This window comes from Artemia franciscana, chromosome 9 (assembly GCF_032884065.1).
Source record: "Artemia franciscana chromosome 9, ASM3288406v1, whole genome shotgun sequence".
In the NCBI taxonomy this organism is placed as follows: Eukaryota; Metazoa; Arthropoda; class Branchiopoda; order Anostraca; family Artemiidae; genus Artemia; species Artemia franciscana.
Window position 1 is genome coordinate 32,176,160 of NC_088871.1, and position 23,510 is coordinate 32,199,669.

General features: G+C 35.0%; 1 protein-coding gene across 2 annotated transcripts in view; it reads left to right on the forward strand.

Moving 5' to 3' along the window:
- LOC136031279 (uncharacterized) overlaps nt 1-23,236 on the forward strand; it is a 94,576-nt gene extending 71,340 nt beyond the window's left edge. Inside the window, exons 7-11 of one of the 2 annotated variants that reach the window (XM_065710721.1) lie at nt 1,247-1,435; nt 6,630-6,824; nt 9,974-11,373; nt 16,992-17,251; nt 22,691-23,089. In XM_065710721.1, coding sequence (XP_065566793.1) covers nt 1,247-1,435; nt 6,630-6,824; nt 9,974-11,373; nt 16,992-17,251; nt 22,691-22,858 — 2,212 coding nt within the window. In that variant the 3' untranslated portion in view covers nt 22,859-23,089. Of the gene's footprint in view, nt 1-1,246; nt 1,436-6,629; nt 6,825-9,973; nt 11,374-16,991; nt 17,252-22,690 lie in introns of both variants that reach the window. The other variant, XM_065710720.1, reaches the window with a different exon arrangement.
- The last annotated feature ends 274 nt before the right edge of the window (nt 23,237-23,510 follow it).

Here is a 23,510-nt window from a genome sequence, read left to right on the forward strand (position 1 = left end):
TTGACTCATGTTTTTCATTAGTTTAATAATAATGATACAGAAAAATCAGCCACTAAAGGTGCTTTAGACGAACATACTTTCTCGTGTACGGCTATTCAACGCTTTCTTGATCGCAAGCGGTGAACTAGTATCAAGCACTGTAGATTCTGGTTTCAGACCAGGTCCACGGGAAGTCATTACTTATGCTTCTTGGTTCCAGTTTGTATCTCTGCGTGCTTCCATCATAGGGCGACCCTTCTACAGCTGCCACTAGTTCCATGTCTTTCAAATTGTTTCCTTTTACTTTTAGCTTGGTAAAAAGGAAATAATTTCCTTTTATCTATGGTAACTCACCCTTCTCCCCGCCAAAAAAAAAGAAATAAAATATAAAAATAAATATTGTTGATTATTCTAAAATATAACAGTTCAAAATAGGGATGAAACCTTTTAATCGACAGTGAAGCACATATAAAATTTTTAACTGAATATTTTGGACACATATACAGTGTCCATCATCAGCAGTAAAACTAATGATAGACACTGTGTATGTGTCCGAAATATTCAGTTAAAAATTTTATATTTGTTTCAGTGTCGATTAAAAGGTTTCATCCCTATTTTGAACTGCTATGGAGAGGCAGTGTGGTCTTTGAAGTTATCTACGTTGAATATTCTACACCATATATTCTGTTTATATTTTGGTATATATGTAGAACATCCCAAAATATCTTCTTCATTCTTTTATTTGTCATACTTCCCCCACGAATGCTCAATTACACATGTGGGAGAATTTTCTTGGGTTAATTGTCTATGGGGATAACTTTCCAGGGGGGATTCATCAGTAGGGGGTGGGGATTAATAAGAAATTTTCTCTGCAGGTTGGATTTTTTTGGTGGGAGGGGAATTAGCCTAGTTCCGTCGTTTATTGCCAGTATTTATTTATCTGTTTATTTTTAGTGACTATAATAGATGCTGATTCCTTGTCGCACTAAGAAAAATAAAATGTTAAAATAAATTTAATCAAGTGTTTTCAGTTATTGGTGTCAAATGGGTTCTGCATTTAAGTGAAAGGAAGAATGTTTAGAGTGTTTTTTTTTCTTCTATTTTTGTGTTTCCTCAACTGGACAAATCCTGAATATAGGAAATTATAATTAACTGGCTTCTTCTCCCTCTATTGTTAGTTGTTTGTGGGGATTCTGTGAATATACAAATTTAGTCTTGCACTGAACATAGTCTGAACTATTCCTATGTATCTATTCATGGTTTTCAGGGATGTGCTAAATGTGGGGAAACGGCTTGCAAAAGAGCGAGATGAACTATGTCGTGAACTAGGGCGTCTTCACGAAGATGTTATGACGTTGCATGAAGGTTTGCTTCTTGAGTTACGAGCCTTTCACCGTGAAGCTTCCGTGCTGAGAGATCGATTACATGGCAACAGAAAAGCTTCAGATAGTGCTGGGTAAGATAGAACTATATTTCTAAAATGGATTATTGAATTATTAACCGAGAATATTTCAGGATATGGGACCGTATGAAAGGATTGTTAGTTTGCACTAATGTTACAACATGTAAATTTATTTCCACAGTTCCTGAATTTGTGAATTAATATCAGCAGCGTCACTTCTGACTTTCACTTTTGGCCCCTTTGTGCCGCAATTCAACAGTTTAGGCCTCTTTTTCGGGCTCCTGCAAAGTTAAACTTTTATATTTGCTTCCTTATTTTACAGGTGGTGCGATGCCTGAATATTTCTTTAAAAGACTTTTTAAAGCTTAGAGATTTATTTACAGCTTTATTTTATGGTCATCACTGAGGGAGGGGGAACACAGTGGTGTAAGTAGTGCTAATTTACGGAAATGTTAGAAGATTTATTTTTTGAAACCTGGGTTCAATTTTTTCAGTGAAAATACAAAACAGGCATTTTTCAATAAAACCTCTTAAAAAGTTGTTCTTTAAAACCTAAGAGAGGACAAATACCCCCTTGCCATCTTTGGGAGGGGGCAATCCTCAAGCAAAGCAACCCATCTGACAAGGTGGTATTCTTACGTGTGAAGAGTCGTTAATTATTTTGTCGGGATATAGAAAAGCTTCAGATAGTGCTGGGTAAGATAGAACTATATTTCTAAAATGGATTATTGAATTATTAACTTAGAATATTTCTGGACATGGGACCATATGAAAGGATTGTTAATAACAAAAATTTAAGGCTAAACTTAGACAGACATTTTGTAGAGTAATTTTTAGCTCTATATCCCGATAAAAAAAGGTTGACAAAATTTGTATCACCGTTGAGCACAAGGAATGAAAGTGATGATGAATGTGTCAACTTAAGACTGAGAACTTGCTTGAAAGTGATATGTTTTTTGCTTGGATGAATATTACTATGTACAAACTGTGGTACAATTCAATCAGTTTTTTTTTCTGTTTTTTATCACTAGGTCTTTTTTCTATTGTCGCATATATTTCTAAGCTTACAATTTTTCTTTCGATTTTTTTTACTCATGGCATTCCCTCTTTCCCTGCCATGTTGTGCCACGAAACATCAATTTTGTTAGCCCCCATATTGAAAAATGAGGCAGACAGAACGCTGCAGTGTGTTCCAAGTTATGACTCATCTGCTGACTAGCAGGACTAAGAGGCTACTGGAAAATCGTACACAAATGCCTATTGCCTCATTCTAAGCTCTTGATCATATCTACATTATTTTTGTAAATTCATCCTGATAATGACATCGTAAAGTGCCACATGGTACCAAAATGATATTTTTGTTGCCATTTCTGCAGTTGAAAGGCTAGGAAGCATGAAAAAGGTTCAAATTATAATGTGCGTGATCAGAAACTCTTAACAGGAGGCATACATATTTCCCTCTTGTATACTCCCCCTCTCATCCCCTGTAGTAAGTCCAAACTCAAAACTTCGATTTAAAAAAAAAAAACAACAACAAAAAACTGCCGAATGAAAAAAAAAATCATTTTGAATTTGATTTTGGAATAACAACTGTTATTTATATTTATCCTAACAGTAAAACATAATTTCGAAAACAGTTTTTCAAGGGTATACGAAAAGGGACAACAGTGTGTACCATTGAAATCTCCTTAGCCGGAAATTTTTAACTGGATACCTTAAAATCTTTCTCTTGAATGCCCCTTCTCCCAGCACCCTTATTAAGTGAAAATTAAAAAAAAAGAACGAATTTAGAAAAATTAACTGTATAGTGGCAAAATGTTTTCACTCAAATTCAAACTTTATTCAGGAATGACGATGAATGTTATGTTTGTTTATCCTAATTGTAAAAGTAAGTTAAGAAAGCATATGACATCACACACTGGCCCGCTATTTGGTTGGTATTGTGAGCAATGCCCACTCCTGAATTCAGTGTATTTTTGTTTTGTTTTAACCTTTATAATAATCATGACATTGCGATTTTAGTGACCAGTCCTAAAATGTTGAAGTCCAAAAAGTAACGAAAGTATGCTTTATTTCGAGAAATTCAAAATTCTCTGCAGTATTACGGCCTAAAACTTGCAATGGTACTAACATGAATTTCTGTAAATTATATTCATTATACGTTTAAAATCTTTTAGTGTCTTTGAGTTTTCTTATATCTCTATGTATTTTATCTGGGATGATATTTTACAAATAGTTGATTTTTTTTATTTCAAACTCCGCAAAGGCATTGATGATAATTCACCCCATGGACTGTTTGCGTGACAAAATTGCACATATTTTTAGTGGGGAAGTTTAAGATAGGTCCTATATTTAACCTTTATTTAATGCCCCATTATAACAAAAACTCATGTTGACTTCTTTGTTGCATCGCCTATGTTTGACAAAAATCTTTTGTAATGTTTATTGCTACCTGGAAACGAGCAAAAATTTGTTTGAAAACAAACGTTTTTAAAGAACAAAATTAAAACTTAAAACGAACAGAAACTATTGTCTCACAGTCGATGCAACATACATCTACAAAACGTCTAAATAAATTGACTCGTAATATTTCCTTGTATCTGTAGAATTCTGAAGAACTAGCGCCTTGCTAATACCTAGCTTGCTCCATTTTTTGGAGGTTTGAAGTTGTATACAAAAATTAATTGATTTCATGACCGGTGAAGGACTATTGAGGGGTCACAAATTAGTCTTTTATTTTCTGCAGGCTACTTAAGGACTTAGCGGCCCCTCCAAGTTTTGTTGCGTCGGTTTGTGTTTTCAATAAAGCGCTAGTAAGCGCTTAAGTTTCAATTTCGCTCTTGACTTCCATCAGGAAAATTATGGAGTTTTTAAAATTATGGAAAATTATTTTCCATCAGGAAAATAATTTTCCATCAGAAAAATTATTCCATCAGGATATTAATTTAACTTTGTTTTTAAAATTAATATCCAGCAGAGTTCGTATTGGAGTATTTCTTAGGTTTTGGTTGCGTATTTCAGGAAATTATGCAAAATTTGCAGAACAAAACATTACCAGAAAATGAGCTCAACTAAAAATTATAAAATACAGTTGTTCAACGAAAAATAAGCCTTGTTTTAAAACTTTAGACATGATAAAATACCTTATATAAGATATCAGACTTAAAACAAATTGAAATTCAGAAATGAAGTCAGACTTCAAAAAAAAAGAAAAATAAAAAGTACCTTAAGTGATGATGCTGCTGCTCCCCCCCCCCCCCCCCAAGGTTGGAGTGGTATTTGCGCATTATGGAAAATAAATAATGATTTAAATAACATAATTAATGTACCACGGCAACAAAATCTATGGATATAACTTGTGTTTTTGCAATCAATTTAGTTTTACTATTTTAAGATGCTTCGTTCTAATTCAGCATTTTCTTCCTTTTAAATCTGTTCCTTTCAAATGTGTAATAACTTCGTTAGATTAATGGAAAAATCCGTTGGCTTGACAAAATTTTCAAGGTATATATTCTATTCAGTTTTCAGCAAAGCGGAAAAGACATTTTAGGCTCTTGGGTTTTAAGATGACGACACTACGGTTACTTATGATAACTTTTCTTTTTTAAGTTTGACCTTTTCGTTCATTATAATACGTTTGTTTTAGTTTTCATTTATTTGTTTTTATTAATTTCTACTGGCTACATGTTTGATATGTTATACTAGCCAATTCATGCTCGTTTTTGGTTTTAAAATGGCAATACTTTTCGTGGAACTTATGTTTCTTATAAACTGTTCCGTTTTCAAATGACCAAAATTCACCATTTAAAACTGTTTTTGTATAATCGTTGGTTTACAAACTGCTCTGCTCATTCCTTATTGGATGCTTTTAATTTCATATTCTGCAAATCCCAATTTTCGCTAATTCTGAGCTCCAAATCAAATATTTTGGTAAAACTGGCATAAAAGAATGACTAATTTTTTATTTATTATTATCAATGAATGCTCTTCGCAGAGTTTTTCTTATCGCAAACTTTTTTTTTTCGATTAATTTGAAACCTTTTTAAAATAAATTTTACATTTATATATTAAATTTAAATATTAATAAATTTGAAATATTTGAGATGATTTAAGAGAATATCGTGTTAGTGGGTACGGAAACGGTTTTATAAAGAACATTTTCGTTTAGAAATATTTGTTTGACAAACTGGCAACTCTTGGTTTGTTCCACAACACCTTATATTGCTTTACGAGTAGGGGGCGGTTGGGAAGGTAAGAGCTTGAAGACTCCTTCCTGGAACCTAATTTTGAAGTTTTGATCATTTAGAACTGCAGCTTTTGAATCAGCGAAAAGCTGCCTGGCTGTCTTGTTTCTGACTATGTTCCTATTTCAGTAAAACTTGAGTAAGCCCCGCATCACGCTGCTGAAGTAACCGTGATCTTATATTGTTCCTTAAGGGCCTGGGTCTCTTAAGTAATTTATTCTTGGCATTTTTTTTCTCTTAGCTATTGTGAACCAGTTCTAACGCCTAATTTCCCTTACGCAAGTCCTTAAGTGATGCGCACACATAATCAGGACGTTATGGGGTGCATTGAATATCAAGATGTCTACGATCGCATCCCTAATTTTTATCAAATGTGCCTTTACTCTATATCGTATAATATGAAAAAAACTTCGTTTTCTTAAAGAGTTAAAGAGGCTGCGTCCCAAAATCGAACCTTAAAACGTACAGGAATTAGGAGAGGCAGTTGGGGGGCTGCTGCCCCCCAAACCCCCCGCTTTTAAAGACTTTTGTACAGGTTTTTTGTTGTGGGGGGCTGCCGCCCCCCTAACCCCCCGCTCTTGGCTTCGGAAAGGCCCTCTTTTAATTAACAAAACAAAAATCCACCCCTCTGCGACCACTGGAGCCGAAGATCGCTTAACATTGTCGTGGTTCGCCTCTTTAAAGAGGCACGAGTGTGCCTCCTTGATAATCTACCCCTTTCTTGAAAATAGGAGCCTGCTGAAAAAAGAAGAAGAAGCATTTTAATTTGCATAAGCGTGATTGGTCAAATGCTTTAAGCCTAGTTTTGGACTGACAGTTGATATCACAGTCTCGAGATTCTGTGGATACGGGTCGTGATGCTCTGTAACGTAGATAAACTTTACCTATATTTTTTTAATTAGCCGAGAGAGAAATTTCCTCGTTGAGCGTTTCGGTATTTTTATAATTTTTCAATGTGTTAGGTTAATCGTATTTTAATTTTATATAAACGTAAGTTATTTCAGGCAAACTCTTGAGGAAACTGTCTCTGTTGTCGAATCCCTTCATGAAAGGTGGCAAGCAGCCCAGCGTGGATGGTTCTCTGGAGGCTTAGCAGACATGGAACACAAGCTTTTGCTTGCTGAAGATGCTTGGAAGCGAATCAGGCTTGGCTCTATTAAGGGGAAGCATGGTGATACAACACCGGAGGAGATTTTGAGGTACTCTTTGTTTACATCTTTAGGTTTAAAGGGTTCAATTATTTCTAATGGTAAAACGAATTCAGGTGATTGCCAAGTCAAAGTGTATATCGTCTTTGTTGTTGATGCTGCTGGAAATCTCAGAGTACTTAAGAAAGATACAGAATCTATAATCCAGTTTGGTACTGCCAGAAAAGTAAATAAGAGGAACAGGGACAGAGATTAATATTTTTTGAAGAATTATTGATCAGGAGGACTTGTAATTCAAAAAATGAAGATTAAAATCTGAGATTATCAAAGAAAGACCTAGCTTCTATATTCTAGTTAGGTATTATCAGGTACTGCCAGAAAAGCAAATAAGAGAAACAGGGACAGAAATTAGTATTTTGCGGAGAATTATTGATCAGGACGAATTGCAATTCCTGAGATCAGGAAGAATTATAGCTAACCCTAGATTCAAGGCCACTTGTAGTAATTTCCCAGGGACCAGCTTGCAGAAACTTTCCAATGGGAGTAGAAAAGGTCTTATGCTTGTTGAATTTTTAAGTGATTGGAACCGTTGTGGATCTTGATATTCTAAGAAAATATATTTCGTTTTCCTCGCATCCGTGGAGTTCCGCATAAAGGGCTTAAGTCCATTTATACTAAAATAACATGGGAGCAAAATGAAAATAAAAACGCACAAAGAAAAGGTATTTCTCACAACTCAGAATTTAAGAAACTTTAAAGACTAATTCCTAGTTAGCTTTTCGATCGAAATTCGCTGGAGAAGTTGAAGTTGCTGAATTGTTCCGAACGTGGAAGAAAAAGGACTTACGCTATATTTTGTGCCCTTTTGGAACAATTTATAACTCGGTTAGAGTTAAACATAGTTCCATTTTGAATAGGCCAATCGATAGATCTCTTCGAGCTCTTTCGAACCATATACTAGACTCATTTTCGAAAAAAATGGACTGAGGCCCTTTTTGCAAGAGGCCACGGACTTGGGAGTGCCTTCACTTTAACGTAAATTTATACCGAGTTTCTAGTCGTTTGTTGGAGTGAAAATCATAGTTGGAAAACGGCTGTCTTAAATTTTTCTAGTTGGATTGTTTTTTGTTTTTTTTCAGAAATGGAATTCAACTTTATTTTTTTTTTTTTTTATTTTAAACCTTAACATGTGGTAATTATAATTTTCAATTTGTTTTCCTTAGAAAAGCATAGAACTCATGTGCTACAGTCGGAAATGCCTGAACTTTTCTGATTGTGGATTGTACTACATCTGATTTGTGGGACAAATTAATAATCAAGAAGTTTACTGTTTTCTAATCTTTGTACATTGTCAGTTGAACCATTGAGGATTAAAATTCATCTATCTATGTGATATATCTATCTACGAGTAATGAAGTCACTTGCGAATGAAAACGGAAGGTTAAAGCATTACCACTACACTAATGACATATGACTCGGATATCTGAAGTTGATACAAAAAAAAAGGCGGCACTAGTTTCGGAACTACCCTCATATAATCTATCTATAACATTAATAGAATCTGTATCTATGTATCTGTAATATCTAGTTGACCTATCCATAATATAATGTATATACATATATATAAAATATATTTGCATCTATAATCTAACTATAAATATCTAGATAGTAAAAAAAAATCCACTATCTATATAGTGAAAAAAAATTGGGGGAAAAGGTGAAAATTGCCAGTTATGGCTTTAGTGTATTGATCGAATGGCAGTGAACATTTCTAGGCTTTTTTGGAGTTTGCTTAGGTTGTTCGCTAGCCACTGTGCATGAGTGCTAGTAGGATAGAATGTAGGTTAAAGCTAGTGGCGAGCGAATATTAAGAAGAGATGGGTAGAACGTTTTGAGAGTTTGGTAAACCGTAATAAAGGTGTAGGGAATGTTATAAAATAGTGAAATGGTTTTGATAATTTATAAGTGAATGAAGATTTATCTAGTAAAGAGGAATCAGAGATGAAACTTAAAAGAATAATAAATGACGATACTGTGAATGTTGATACCCTGTTAAATAAGTTTTTGAAAAAGGGTGGCTACGAAGTTGGAGATGAGATATTGAAAATTGTAAATATAATGTTTAATGAAGAAGAAAAACCTAGTGACTTTCGGAAAACTTTAAATAAGTTCATTTATAATAACATGATATGAACAAATTTAGCGGTTATGGGGATGTTAGCTGTATATCGGTAATAGCAAAGCAATTTGCTTACTAGCTCTAAATGGGAGTCATCTAGCTCTTAATGAAAAGTAGTATGTCCTCAGATGGATTGGGAAGAAGTCATAAAGAACGATTTGAAGAAGGGAGAATTTTCTTGGAAGGGAGTAAAGAGTAAAGGTAATAGTAGAATTGCTGGAGATCGAGCATGCGTAGTTGTGATGATCTCAGGTGGCTTGGTGCTGCTATGAATTGTCAGCAGTAGCAGTAGTATTTTGAATTTAATATTGTGTTTGAAGGGATCTTAGTATGAATTTCGTCAAATTAACTTTCAAAATTCATTCCGCTTTAGGTAGCCTAACAATTCTGTTAGCTTTAGGGTACTAATCCCCAGGCTTAGGGAATGTCCCTTTGTTAATTCCAAGTCCTGGGCTAAACTTTCTTCCACCCCAAAATCTAAAAAATACTGAAAGTGGACTTCAGCGTCTGAGATGCTCAGTAATAAGTTGCTTGTGAAGAATTTGGCTCTTGCTAATTCCAGTTTCATTTTTCATTTTGGGATTTGAGTCAGATAAGGTGAGAACTACTGTACCCTTGTCCCTTTGCTAGAAATTTAATGATGAATTTAAAAGCTACTTTCTTTTTGTATATGTAAGATTATTCAGACAATTTACAGGCCCTTTCCTAGAAATACAGCTGTTATTATGTTTCTGCCAATTCTCTTAACAAAAATAAATGTATTGGCTCAATATAAAAACCCGTAGAAATAATCTCCTTCTCCACCCAAAGCGTGTTTTTTTTCTTTTTTCTTTTTATTCTTCTTCTTCTTTTTTTTCTCCGATAAATAAATATATAAATAACTTGTACTCGGCAATTTATCTGTCTATCTTGTTTTTTTGTGTATGTTTCTAGTTTCATACCTGTTTGGCTGCCCATTTTCTCGAATTTATCGTTCGATTTTTTTTTTTTTTTTTACTTACATACATTTTTCTTTTTATAGATGTCGTCTAGAAAGCATCGCTATTGCACCAACTACAATGAAGTTAGACATGAATCATCTCTCAAGCTCTCAGTCTTCTCTTGACGAACCTTCATTATGCCAATCAAAGTATTTTAGCGAATCTGATGGCATACCTCTATATGAAACAACAAGCCCTCTGTCTGTTAGTTGTGCTCCTCAATCTCGTTTGCGGAAAGTTTTGGAGGTGGATGGAGTTTGTATCGAACCACGAGTAGAGCCTTTGTCTCCTAAACGTCGAGCTTCTGAAAGAACAAGAACAGATGTAGCAAATATTAGGGTGAAAGGAGATAATGGAGGAAGTGTGGGTTCTAGACATGATCAAACCAGCGCCACTCTACCTGTGCGTGTGCAAGCAAGAAAAATAAGCAAAGAAGAGATTAAACTGAAAATGCAAGAAATACGGCTAGTATCTGAGAGTGGTAATGCATCAGTCCTCGAGATTATTGAGCCGTCAGGATCTGACCCTGATGAAGGAGATTTCCGAAATTTATTGCCGGAATCTCAATCAACTCCTAATAGAGAACAGGGCACTGCAAAATCAGTGTTAGAGAGAGCTCAGTTTCCTGAACCAGATTTATTAGCAGGTACTTTTCGTGACTCGGAAAGAGGTATTGACATTCCTGATGGAAGGAGAGAAGAATTTCATCTCCCACCTCCAATTGAGTTTGATAACCAGCACGTGAGTTTGAAGAAGAAAGGATTTTTTAATAAGTTGTCGCTAAAATGGAATAAACGAAGGGAGAAATCAATTGATGCCAACAGTCAAGCATCAGCTTCTGAAGGTGACACACCTACTGATGAAGTGAAAGATGAAGTTGCATCCCCAAAGGGTAGAGTTGCTGGTTTGTCTCAAATGTTTGAAGAGATGGCACAACCTGCGTCCGCGTCTCATTATCCGTCTCTTGAAACACTTTTGTCACCAACAGAAGAAGATATCCTGAAACAAAGTTTGCTTACTCCAACCTTAGAAACAAAAAATGAAAAATCGAACTCTTTAGAATGGGAAATTCATAACGTCGGAATATTTCAAACAGAAGAAAAAGACAAAGTTTCAAGTGTCCCTTTAGGAGAGGTCCTGCCTCCAGCTCCACCCGATCCCGAAAGGGAATCCATACCAAATTCTTCTAGTCATAAGCCATGTGGAGATGATCTTGAACAACCAAGGGACCCTCCTTCTTCTCTCAGGCTTCAGTCACATTTAAGTAAGAGCAATCACGATTTGAAAAACACCGCCTCCCATTCATCAATTCAGATTGAAGCGATGAGTGTTGGCACTTCTGAAGACTCAGGTATTGTCATAAGGCCTGCCAGCTCTGCATCCAAATCTGACACGTTATCTCGTCCCGAGAGTCTTAGTGGCATATATCCGCCGTTTAAGGGTAAGGATCTCTCTCTCTCTCTCTCTTTCTCTTTTTTTGTTTCTTTGTTTCTTTCTTTTTTTCTTTCTCTCTTTGACGAACAATAAATTGTGTAATTTGATGAGGAATTTTAAAGACAGTGAAATTTAAAAGAAATTAATTGAATATTTCGGCTTTATATATAAAAGTCGTCATCAACGCTACAAATGATCAAAATAAATATAAAATTAAACTTACGATAAAAAACGAGAAAACTAGAACCAACAATAAAACAGTCCCAACATCATGACTTAAAGCAAGTTCAGGTAGGACTGGTAAACAAGGTAATTCATTCAGACAAAAATATTTCAGGGGCAAGTTTTTAAATCATGTCTTGCTTTTTTGGCAGCTAGCCCTGTAGGTCTTTTTGATTTAATAAAACGAATTCATTCATTCATTAAAATTAGTGATAGGTTTTGTTATACAATAGTTTAGATCATGATTAAATTTGCGTTTTGGTATTAAGTGTGTTTTTGCTAAGTCTTTATTTAAAGATATATTATTATTTAACATAAGTTTAATTTCAATTGCCTCTCGAAAATTTTTTTTCAATACCTAGATCATTAATGATGAGGGTGGTGTCTTCAAGAAGTATTGGATTTTGAGAATATGGTTGTTCAAAACTGGACCAGAAGGAATAGAAATGCTGCTAGAATTTTGAAACTTTTTTAAAGCTATATTTGTGTTGTTTTATGAAATTTTGATTGGCTCTGCCAACAGAATAGTTGCCACAGTCAAAGGGTATTTGATATATCCCTCTTTGACGAGTAAATAGTGTCTTATCTTTACCAGTATTGAAGAAACTCATAATTTTTTAATCCTTTGTGAAAAGAACGTACATATTATTCTGTATACAAACTTTTTTCTTAATTTTGTTGTAATTTTTGGTATGTAGGAAGGATAAATTACATTTGTTTATTGGAAACATCACGGAATAAGATGTCTTAATTTTTAGGACAATGTCTGTATAGCCATACTATTTAATACAATACTAATTGTATTTTTCCAATGAGTACATCTCTATTAAAATTTGATTCTTCTGGGATATAAGACACTGAGCAAATCTATGGGACACAATCCGCGAGAGAAATTACAACACCCTTTTTAACTTGCGTGGGGCATAAAAGCAATATTACCAAATTAATCGGTAAAAATGACCAGCCAGACGGTGAAATCCATTACCCCCTCCCAAAACATTTTGTCTAGTGATGCCTCATTGGGTTTTAAATGAAGGTATCTGTTATTTTATAGAGGCTTTTTATTAAAAGTAAAACTTATTTTATCAGATCTAAAAAAAAGATATTTATTTGCATCTTCACTTTCTTTGGTAAACTGTAACTTTCTATCATGTGTGCTAAGGTGATCTAAAAAATTGTTGCTTTTATTTTTCTCGTTATGGCACTTGGTATCTACCAAGTGACATATAGCGATCGCAAATTCTGTCGGTATGTCTGTCGGTCTGTCTGTCCCGATTTTGCTACTTCAGGCACTTCCAGGTAAGCTACGACGGTGAAATTTGGCAGGCGAGACCAGATTAAATTAAAAATTGTCGTTTCCCCAATTCAACCATCTGGGGTGGGGAGTGGGGGCACGGTTAAATCGGAACAATTAAAAAAAATGAGGTATTTTTAATTTACGAACGGGTGAATGGGTGAAGGATATCATGTTTCAGAGCTCTTATTTTAAATCCCGACCGTATCTGGTGACATTGAGGGGAGTTGGGAGGGGGGGGGGAGAACCTAAAATCTTGGAAAATGCTTAGAGTGGAGGGATCGGAATGAAACTTGGTGGCAAAATTAAGCACAAGTCCTTGATACGTGATTGACATAACCAGAACGGATATGCTCTCTTTGGGGGAGTTGGAGGGAGGGTTAATTCTAAAAATTAGAAAAAATGAGGTATTTTTAATACCTCATGAATGAAGGATTGATCGGATGTTAATGAATTTTTTTTATATTTAGAAGGGTCTCGTAACTCAGATCTCTTATTTCAAATCCCGACCGGATCCAGTGTCATTGGGGGAGGAGACCGGAAGTCTTGGAAAACGCTTAAAGCGGAGAGATCAGGATGAAACTTGGTGGGAAGAATAAGCAAAAGTCCAAGATACGTGACTGGCATAACCGGACCAGATCCGCTTTCTTTGGTGGAGTTGGGGGGGGGGGGGTAATTCGGAAAAATTAGAAAAAATGAGGTATTCGTAACTTACGAACGGGTGATCAGATCTTAATGAAATTTGATGTTTAGAAGAATCTTGTGCTTTAGAAATCTCATTTTAAATCCCGACCAGATCTGTTGACATTGGGGGAGTTGGAGGGGGGAAACCAGAATTCTTGGAAAACGTGAAAATCGAGGTATCTTAGGAATCGGTGATCGGATCTTAATGAAACTTAATATATAGAAGAATCTTATGTCTCAGATGCTCCATTTTCAATTCGAATCGTATCCGGGGACATAGAGTGTTTGGGGGGGGGGGGAAATCAGAAATCTTGGAAACTGGAAATCTTGGAATACGCTTGGAGTCGAGAGATCGGGATGAAACTTGATGGAAAGAATAAGCACAAGTTACAGATGCAAGATTGATATAATTGGAACTTATTGGAACTGATATAATTGGGTTATTAATTTGCAAAAAGTAGAATAATTGAGGTATTTTAACTTAAGGACTGGTGACCGAATCTTAATGAAATTTGATACTTAGAAGGACCTTATGTCTCAGAGCTCTTATTTCAAATCCCGACCAGATCTATTGACAGTGGGGGGAGTTGGAGGGAAAACCGAAAATCTTGGAAAACGCTTATAAATATCGTAGATACGTGATTGACATAACCGGACTGGATCCACTCTCTTTCTGGGAGTTAGGGGGTGGGGTTCAGTGCTTTGGCGAGTTTGGTGCATCTGGACGTGCTAGGACGATGAAAATTGATAGGCATGTCAGGGAGCTGCACAAATTAACTTTTTAAAGTCGTTTTCCCTGATTCGACCATCTGAGGGGCTGAAGAGAGAGGAAAAATTAGAAAAATTGAGGTATTTTTAACTTACGATTGGGTGATCGGATCTTAATGAATTTTGATATTCAAAAGGACCTCGTGACTCAGAGATCTTATTTTAAATCGCGACTGAAATTAAGCCTCTGATTTTCCTTTTAAAGCAATCTATTGATTCTTAGAATTTTGCTAGAGCTCATACCATATGAGCTCTTGGCACTTCCGACCTCGTCACAAGTGTCATATGAGCTCTTGTTTTTATTTTAAGTTTAATTTATATATATATTTAATTATCTTAATTGTAGATAGCAGCTTTTAAATATAAAGGCAAAATATTCAACTAATTTGTACTACATTTGTACTTCAGTACGTCTTGAAAATTACTCATTTTCCTCTTTATTGTTCGTATAATGGAAAGACAATATAGTCTGCGTCGTTATTAGCTTTCAAATGTGTTGTTTTTTTAATGTAAAATAGGTATCAATTGCTTGTCTCCACAGATAGCTTTCCAGCCTTACAAGTAAAGAATGGGTAAAATAGAGAATTGTAAATACCTTCCCGGGTCCTGGAGTAGGCTATGGATCTATCCCTGAAAGTAGTATCTATATCTAACACTAGCACTTTCTCACAATTTCTTCTCTTGTCCACTTTTATTGGCGACTATATAAAGAATCAAAAAACATTTGTAAATAGGTGTCTTTTTGATCTGTGGCAAAATACAATTAATTATATGATAACTTGCTGTTATCAAACTGCTATGCTGAAGTAAATGGTTTTTTTTTTGGTAATATATGCCCGTGTGATGTAATCTGTTGACTGTTAGTTACAGATGCCATCTACCGGCATCTGTCGGTCTGAATGGTTAAAACAAAACTTGGTTTTTTATCTATTAATGCATACTAGCATATAGCAACTTGATTCCACATTCATCTTTTTGGAAAAACAGTTATAAGGAATATCAATACGACAATTCTCAGTACCATGGGGCACTGCCTCATCTAGCTTTTCACCTGTGTATCCAGTCTGTGTGTTTCGGCAATTCCCCCCAATAATACTTTTCGGAAAATGGACTAACGAGCTTTCTAGCCTTCCAATTCCAGAAATGCCCCCAAGAGTTGCGTTTTTGAATGCCATATGACGTTCAAATATCTTTCCATCAGTTCCGATTTTAAAAACTATGTGGACGTCCACATTAGTTTTGATGTCAGTCCTTATTCATCTGTGTATTGCAGTAAAAAGATATCAAGTATTGATTTCCTTGTGTGACTGTCTCATGTGGTATTTCATCTTGTCATCCAGCGTATATCTATTCCATCAACTCTCCTTAAAAATACCTTCATTGAGTGGCACCATCCCTTTTCCAATCCTCACGGTTCCGGAAATAGTGCCTAAAGTGACAATTTTGATGTCATGTGACCCGCGAACGTGGTGCAAACAACTTATAATGGAATACTTTCCTTGAAATTGGTATGATTGAACCAAACTTTCCAGCGTCAAGCGTGGCTTATCCACTGCGCCGTCATCAGTTTTTACAAATAGTTTGTGAGTCAACATAGGATTTATTTTTTGCCTTTGGCCGTCTTTTTACGACATTAAGAAGATGTTAAGTCTTAGTTACATGTGGTACTGCCTCATCTGGTGTTACAGCATTTGTGTACATTTCAGCAATACTGTTCTTAAGAAGACTAATTGGTTTCCTAACGCTCCCTGTTCAAGAGATGGTACCCAAAAGCGCAATTTTGATGGTATAATTCGGTCAAACCTGAAGCTATAAGTGTAAAGCTTCCATACAATCCCTTATGAATTAATCATTTATTAAAACCCGTTCTTAAAAAAAAAAAAAAAAAAAAAAAAAAAAAAAAAAAAAAAAAAAAAAAAAAAAAAAAAAAAAAACTAGACGGATTCCACCATCAGCAAATACACAAAAGAAAAAAAGTTCTAATTCAACAGGTTTAGACAAGAATATTTATTTCCTACTGTAGCCATTATCTTTCTACTGCAACATATCGTGTGACAGTTTACCTTTAAAATTCACAATATGAGGTGCAGCGGCAGTGCATGGATTAGTTATATTATAACGATTAGAGATAACGAGTTCAGTGCCCAGGGTGGGAGGCGAAGGAAGTATTTTGAAAAACGATAATAGCACTACCTGATTTGCTTAACGTCTACAATTCGTTTACCTACGACCATCTGTATTATGTAATAACCTTCAAAGAAGAAAAAAGAAAAAGAAGTGCAACCCATGCAAAAGCAGGATGTCTTTATTTTTTTAAGATGGGAGACTATAAATATCGGGTTAAAGTTTTTACTTTTATTTCAATTTGGCTTCATGTTTGGGGGGTTTTGCGCTATTTTTCGAAACTTCTTAAAAATTTTTTGCATTTACAGATTACTTTTCAGCAGTTTGAATGAACGTTATTATTACCGATTCAGTGCCATCTGTTCTCATGAGGCAATTTCTTTGGCTTTTTTTCTTGCCCAGACTCTTGGTTAGGCTGCAGCTACTCCTATAGGGAACAAATCCTTCTCAAAACTATCATAGGTTCCACTAAAATACAAAAACTAGAGTTTTTCAAGAATCGGTCCAGAAATATTAAACATACGATTTTTCAGGAACATTTTCTCTTGCCAAAACTCCTCCTCAGCATTTGGATCGCTTATCTCCTACTCCTATTGACACACCTAAATTAGAGCAAGAACAATCCTCCGATCAGCCACGGCACGAACATAAACGGCAGGGGCGACTCATTGGTCGTGTCGAGCAGGCCATTATTAAGAGTCCAGCTCTGAAAGAAGAAGCGGAATCTCCCCCGTTAGAAGTAGGAAAGAAGGAGAAAGGACCTGAAATGCTTCAAGTTAAAAGGATTCCACGGGTAAGAGTTGCTTTTTAAATTGGGCTATGTCGGTACAACTGATGTTCCAATTACTTTATATATAGTACAAGTGATGTTACTATAGTCGAATACCCTTGTCGCAGCCTAAATCTAGCTGAAGAGTGAGCCAAGAACAAAGGTGTCTAGCTTGAGATTCGGTCATGCGCAATATTACCATATCCTCTTTATAAATTAAGTTATCAAAATTATTTCAATTTTTGACACATTATACAGTTGTATTATGTACGGTGCACGTTTGAAATTTAAATATAACATTGGTGTTTAGTTGATTGATGTTGCATTTATAATTCAACCGAAATAAAATTATATAATATCGGAAAACTTTTAATTAAGACATAGAAAAACAACTTAACTAAATATCTTACCCATTATTGTATGGTTTAATTTCAGTTTAATTTGGGGTATGCCCTTACTATATTATATGCTGCTAGTCTTGTTGCTTTCATTCCAAGGAAGCCAACAGTTACTGAAAGCTTATTGGCATTTTAAGAGTTTTATTTATTTTATTTTCAGTTTTGTAACTCTGTAAGGCTTTGATGAAGCTACATAACCATGTTTTGGAAAATAAAATTTACTGTTGGATTATTTCTATTTTTAAAATGATTATTAACATTTCGAAAAGATTTTCACAAAGGAAGTTTTTCAAAGAAAAATAAGAAGAGACATTAGCCCAAAGACGAGCAGAAGTAAAGTCAAATAATTCTTCAATCTTAAAACTATCATAAAAGACAATAGATATATAAATGTAACCTAAAACTAACAGAAATTAAAAACATAATTGAGTCAAACTTAAAACGAGCATTAACTAAGAAGAGTAGAGCTGACGTCTCCTGTGCCTTCTAAAGACCACAATATAATTTGTACTTTACTGAAAACAATCCGTTAACTTTTACTTTACTGAAAAGGATTTTCATAATACCGAAAAAAATGAAAAAAAAGATCACCATCAAAAGCCATATTACTGAAAAAAAAAATGAATGTGGCATTGACAGTTTAATTTATATTGATGTTCATCCTCGAAAGTCTTGTAATTTCGGATTTTATAAAGTTAAAAAGAGAAAACGTTTAAAATGTATTTTTTTCATTAAAGTGCAAATTACATTCTGGTCTTTAGATGGCTCGGGGGGAGCGTGTCAGCCCTACTCCTCATAGTTTCTGCTCGTTTTAGTTTGACTCAGTTATTTAATTTCTGTTTGTTTTCAATTGACATAGTGTTTTTCACTGCTTAAAAAAAAATAATATTTTAAACATTTTCGGTTTTTTTCTATAAAAATCTAGATTTTGGCTTTACTGAAAGTTTAGACTTTTCCCAGAAAGTTTTTACTTTATACCCTATTCTATCCCGAAGATGTACCGCCTAGATATCTTGACAACCTGCATGCACTTTAAATATTTTGGTCTAGTTCAATAGTAGTAGTAATAGTAGCAATATTAGTAATAGAAAGTAGTAAAAGTAGTAGTATTATTGGTAGCCCTGGGAATTTCAGCCTAATATCCTAAGGTGTTGCTCGGATGTTGTTAATACACCTCTTTGATAACCCACATGTGCATAGTGTGTTTTAATTCAGTTCAACACCACCATCGCTATTTCCTGAAAGTTTTGCTAATACCCTTTGTGTTAGCAATAGTAGGAGTTATATTAGCAGAAGTAATAGTATGAACATTTAGATTAGTATTAGAGTTAGTAGCAGTAATATTGATAGTAGTAGCAGTAATAGTATTCACATTTTGCCTCTTTGGTCTAGCTCAATATCCCCTCCTTACGCCCTGATAGTTTTAGCTTAATAATTTAATTCATATCTGATATGCTTCTGCTACGCCCTTTTTGATAACTTGTATGTACATAGTGTGTTTTTGCTAGTAGTATGCACACAGTGCACTCTTATTAGTTCAACATACGACTTGTCATGCCCTGAAAGTTTCAACCTAATACTCTAAGCCATTCCTGAGACATTGCTGATACACCATTTTGACAGTGTGTATATACATAGCTTGTTTGAATTTAATTCAATGTCCCTCAAAATATTTGTTGGAAGTTGTGCCTTAATACCCTTACCCTTAGTTGTAGCATTAGTAGTATAAGTAGAAGTAGCAGTAGGATTATGCATATAGTATCTTACTGATTCAACATTCAACTTAACATGCACTAAATGTTTCAACTTAACACTCAGATACTCATGGGATATAGCTATTATGCCCTTTTAATAACTTTTATCGACATAGTGTTTTTCGATTTGGTTCAACATCTTCCTCAAAATTCTCTGAAAGTTTCCCCGTAATACTCTTAGATCCAATTGTACTATTAGTAATGCTCGTAGAAGTAGTCGTCGTAGTAGTAATAGTACCGGCTAAAGTATTAGTTATAGTAGCAGTAGTAGTAGTATCAGTTGTAATTGTAGTAGTAAAAGTGGTAATAGTATGCAAATAGTGCCTTTTTTGTCAATTCAACATCCCCCTTAACGTACTCTGAAAGTTTCAACTTGGTGCCCTTGACCTTTCGTGGGATATACACGCCCTTTGACAACTTATATGCAGAAAATGTGTTCTGATTTAGTTCAGTATCCCTCTAAGCATTCTCTGAAAATTTTACCTTAATACCCTTAGCTTTAGCAGTAGTAGTTGTTGCAGCAGTAGTAATAAAAGTAGCAGTAGTAGCATGTAAATGTTGCCTTTGGGATAGATCAACATCGCGACACAACGTGCCCATTAAGTTTCAACTTAATAGTCCAGTTCATTCCTAAAATATTGTTGATACGCCCTTTTAACAACCCTCTTGGGCATACCGTGTATTGATTTAATTCAAATTTTCCCTTGATATACTTTACGATTTTCACCTTCTTATCCTTACCTTTAGTAGCCTTATTACTGTTGTCTGTTCTTAAGATATTGCTTATATGCTTTTCTTGACACCCTAAATTTATATTGTGCTTTGATTTAATTCAATATCCCCTTCGACATTCCCTGAAAGTTCCACCTTATTATCATTAGCTTCAGTAGTAGCGGTAATCGTAAGGGCAGTAGAAGCAGTAGTATGCACGTAGTGCTTTTTGCTTAGTTGAACATTGCCCTCAACGTACCCTGAAAGTTTCAGCTTCATGGCTTAAGCTGGTGCCTAGACCTTTTACATACATCTTTTTGATAACTTACATGCACAAAGTGTGTTTTGATTTAGTCCAACATCTCCCTAAACAATTCCTGAAAGCTTGACCTTAATACCCTTAACCTCAGTAGGAGTTTTCTACTATTTTTCAATTATTAGGAGTTTACACTTAGTGCCTTTTTTTTAAATTTCCCCTCAACATGCCCTGAAAGTTTCAATTTTATATCCTAAGTAGTTCCTGGGACATCGCTGTTACGCCCTTTTTACAACCTGCGTGCAAATAGTTTGTTATGATTTAGCTCGACATGCTTTCAACGTTCCCTGATGTTCTCGCCTTAATACTCTAACTTTCGTAGTAGTAGCATTAGTAACAGTAGTAGTAGTAGCAGTAAAAATAGTAGTAGGAGTAGCATGCAAATAGGCTTCAACTTTACTCCAATAATGCTCCAATATAGTAAGATGTTGTTGAAACGCCCCTTTTATAAAGTGCATGCACATCGTAGGTTTTGATTTAATTCAAATTCTACCTCAGTATTCCTTATAATTTTCTTCTTCGTCCCCTAGACTTAGTAATAGTAATCTTCGCAGTAGTAGGAGTAGTAGTAGTAGTAGTAGTAGTAGTAGTAGTAGTAGTAGTAGTAGTAGTAGTAGTAGTAGTAGTAGTAGTAGTAGTAGTAGTAGTAGTGGTAGTAGTAGTAGTACTAGTAGTACTAGCAGTACTAGCAGTACTAGTAGTACTAGTACTAGTAGTAGTAGTTGCGTACACATTGCATCTTGATCAGTTGATCATCCCACTCATAATTCCTGGAAAATAATAGCTTAATTCTCTAAGCCACTCCTTAGATAAGCCTTTTTAACAATCTTCATGGACGTAGCGTGTTTCGATTTAGTTCAACACACTCTTCAACATTCCCTGAAAGTTCCACCTGAATGCCCTTGACCTTTTGTTACACCAAATGACGAATATGCCCTCCTTTCTGATAGCAAATACTATATATAAACGATGGACGATAGCCCTTGCCCTGAGGGTTGTGATGTTTACATAACAAGAGGCATAGCATGTAGACTTTCAACTATGCTGAACAATGTGGCTATCTGAAAATTTTAATCTGATGAACTTAGGGAAAAGTGCGTGGGAGGGGGTCTGGGTGCAACCCAGTCACTTTTGACTTTTAAAAAGGCACTCGAACTTCCAATTTCCTATCAAATGAGCCCTTCCAGAAGTCTCTACGACAACTCCTTCCATACAAAGTGCCTTCTTAAGAAGAAAAAACAACATCAACAAAATAAGTAAATAGCACATCGTACCCACTTCGCTCTTTACGTAGACAACGCTATTGCGCTGTCTATGAAACGGTTTTATGTTTAGGCTCAATGCACTGGATAGACTAGAAGGAGATATATACTCGTCCTGGTTACATCGATCTGCTGATTTTATTGCATGAATTTTTCGTTCTTTTGTTTTCTTGTTTGAAATCAGCGAGAAAATCTGTTTCCGTAAAAGCACTTATAATATATCATAATATGTTATAAAATTAGTAACAGCGTTCCTTATGGGTCACCTTTGTTACGTATATGTGAGATGCTTATATACTAATATAGCCTACTTACATATAATACTTGTTTTCTTATTATATGCTTATGCTTAGATACTTATTTACTATGTACTTTGTTAATTATATTTACGTTATTATGACTAAAAAGGGTGGGAGTAATCTGACTGGTTCTAGTTTGAATCTCAGTAGGCAGCAACTCAATAGTGCAGCTCCTAACCACTAATTTTGAAGGGCAGTGTGAAATAAATGAATGAAATAAGTATTGATGAAATGAAATAAATATTAGATTAGCTGCAGTGGGTTCTACCTTTTAATAATGGTTAATAACTATTCATCATCCTAAAATGGCGGTGTTCTAAAATTGGATGGATCTATTTGAACAGAATTAACAATTTTACTGTTTCATTCTTCTCACTCTTGGTTTGGCCCAACTTTTTGGGTCTTCTTGCGCTTAATACCAAGAATCAGCTTTTTTTTTTTCAAATTATGTGCTTTTAGAACGAAAATAACAAAAAATAAGCAATTGCCTTACAGTATAGTTGTCTTTTGGAACAACCTTAAGAGAAGAAATGTTCCTTCCCCCTACAGTGTGGAATTTTGAATGTTCCGCATCATTTAAACATGCATAGAGATATTAATAAGTGTAATGTAATCCATATTTGATGTTTAGCTAAGGATTTCTCAGCTCCTAAAAAAGTAATTCGCGTTAAATTTTTTCGTTTTTTTTTCAACACGGTTTCAATCTACTTCTTCTTTTTTTAGAGAATGTTGCGTGAAGAAAAAGCAATGAGGAAAAAAAATCGGCTTGAACGTCCCTGGTACGACGTTTCAGACGACGAAAACGATGACCTGCTCATTACTTCCTCAAGACTCTCAGCTGTGCCATCTGTGCGCTCGCCTAGCAGCGAAGAAGAACCGGAAACAGTCTGATGCTTCATTCTATACTTCCGTATTTACTCACCTGTTTGGGTTGATTACTTTCAATCATTGTCAAAAATGACCATCTTATAGTTACAAGAGATAATCTCCAGAGAGACCATTGTAAAAGCTTTCTCTTCTAAGGGTCTACTAAAGCTGCTATCTGCAATAAAAATGAAAGTCAATTTTATGTAATCGGTGACTGGTCGACTTAAACAAGGGATCACAGCAGTAGCTTCTCTTACATCCTCCCCTTAAGCTGAAACAGTATAAGCTGGTATTTCGGAGTGTATAAATTATTATTATGTCATTTCTTTTGTTGATTTTCTTTTCAGTCGTTTTAAACGTGTCATACTGTTAGATAGAAAATACAGTTGGTCGAGATGTTGGTTCTGTGGTTTTCAATTATCTGATATTAATCGACCATACCAGTTTAAACTGTACTGTGAATGCATTCGTGCTATTGAGTAAGAGGTATAATCATTAGTTATCAAATTGTCTGTATTGATTGGTACCATATTAGAATTTTGAGTCAAAGCATAATGTCACGGTCCCACATATTGTTTGGGAATTAATACTTTTTGGAAGAAGAAGAATTTGAGCATATTTTATATTAGTTATGTATATGAAAAATAAGCCTCAGGAAGCTTTATGAATAAGTTAA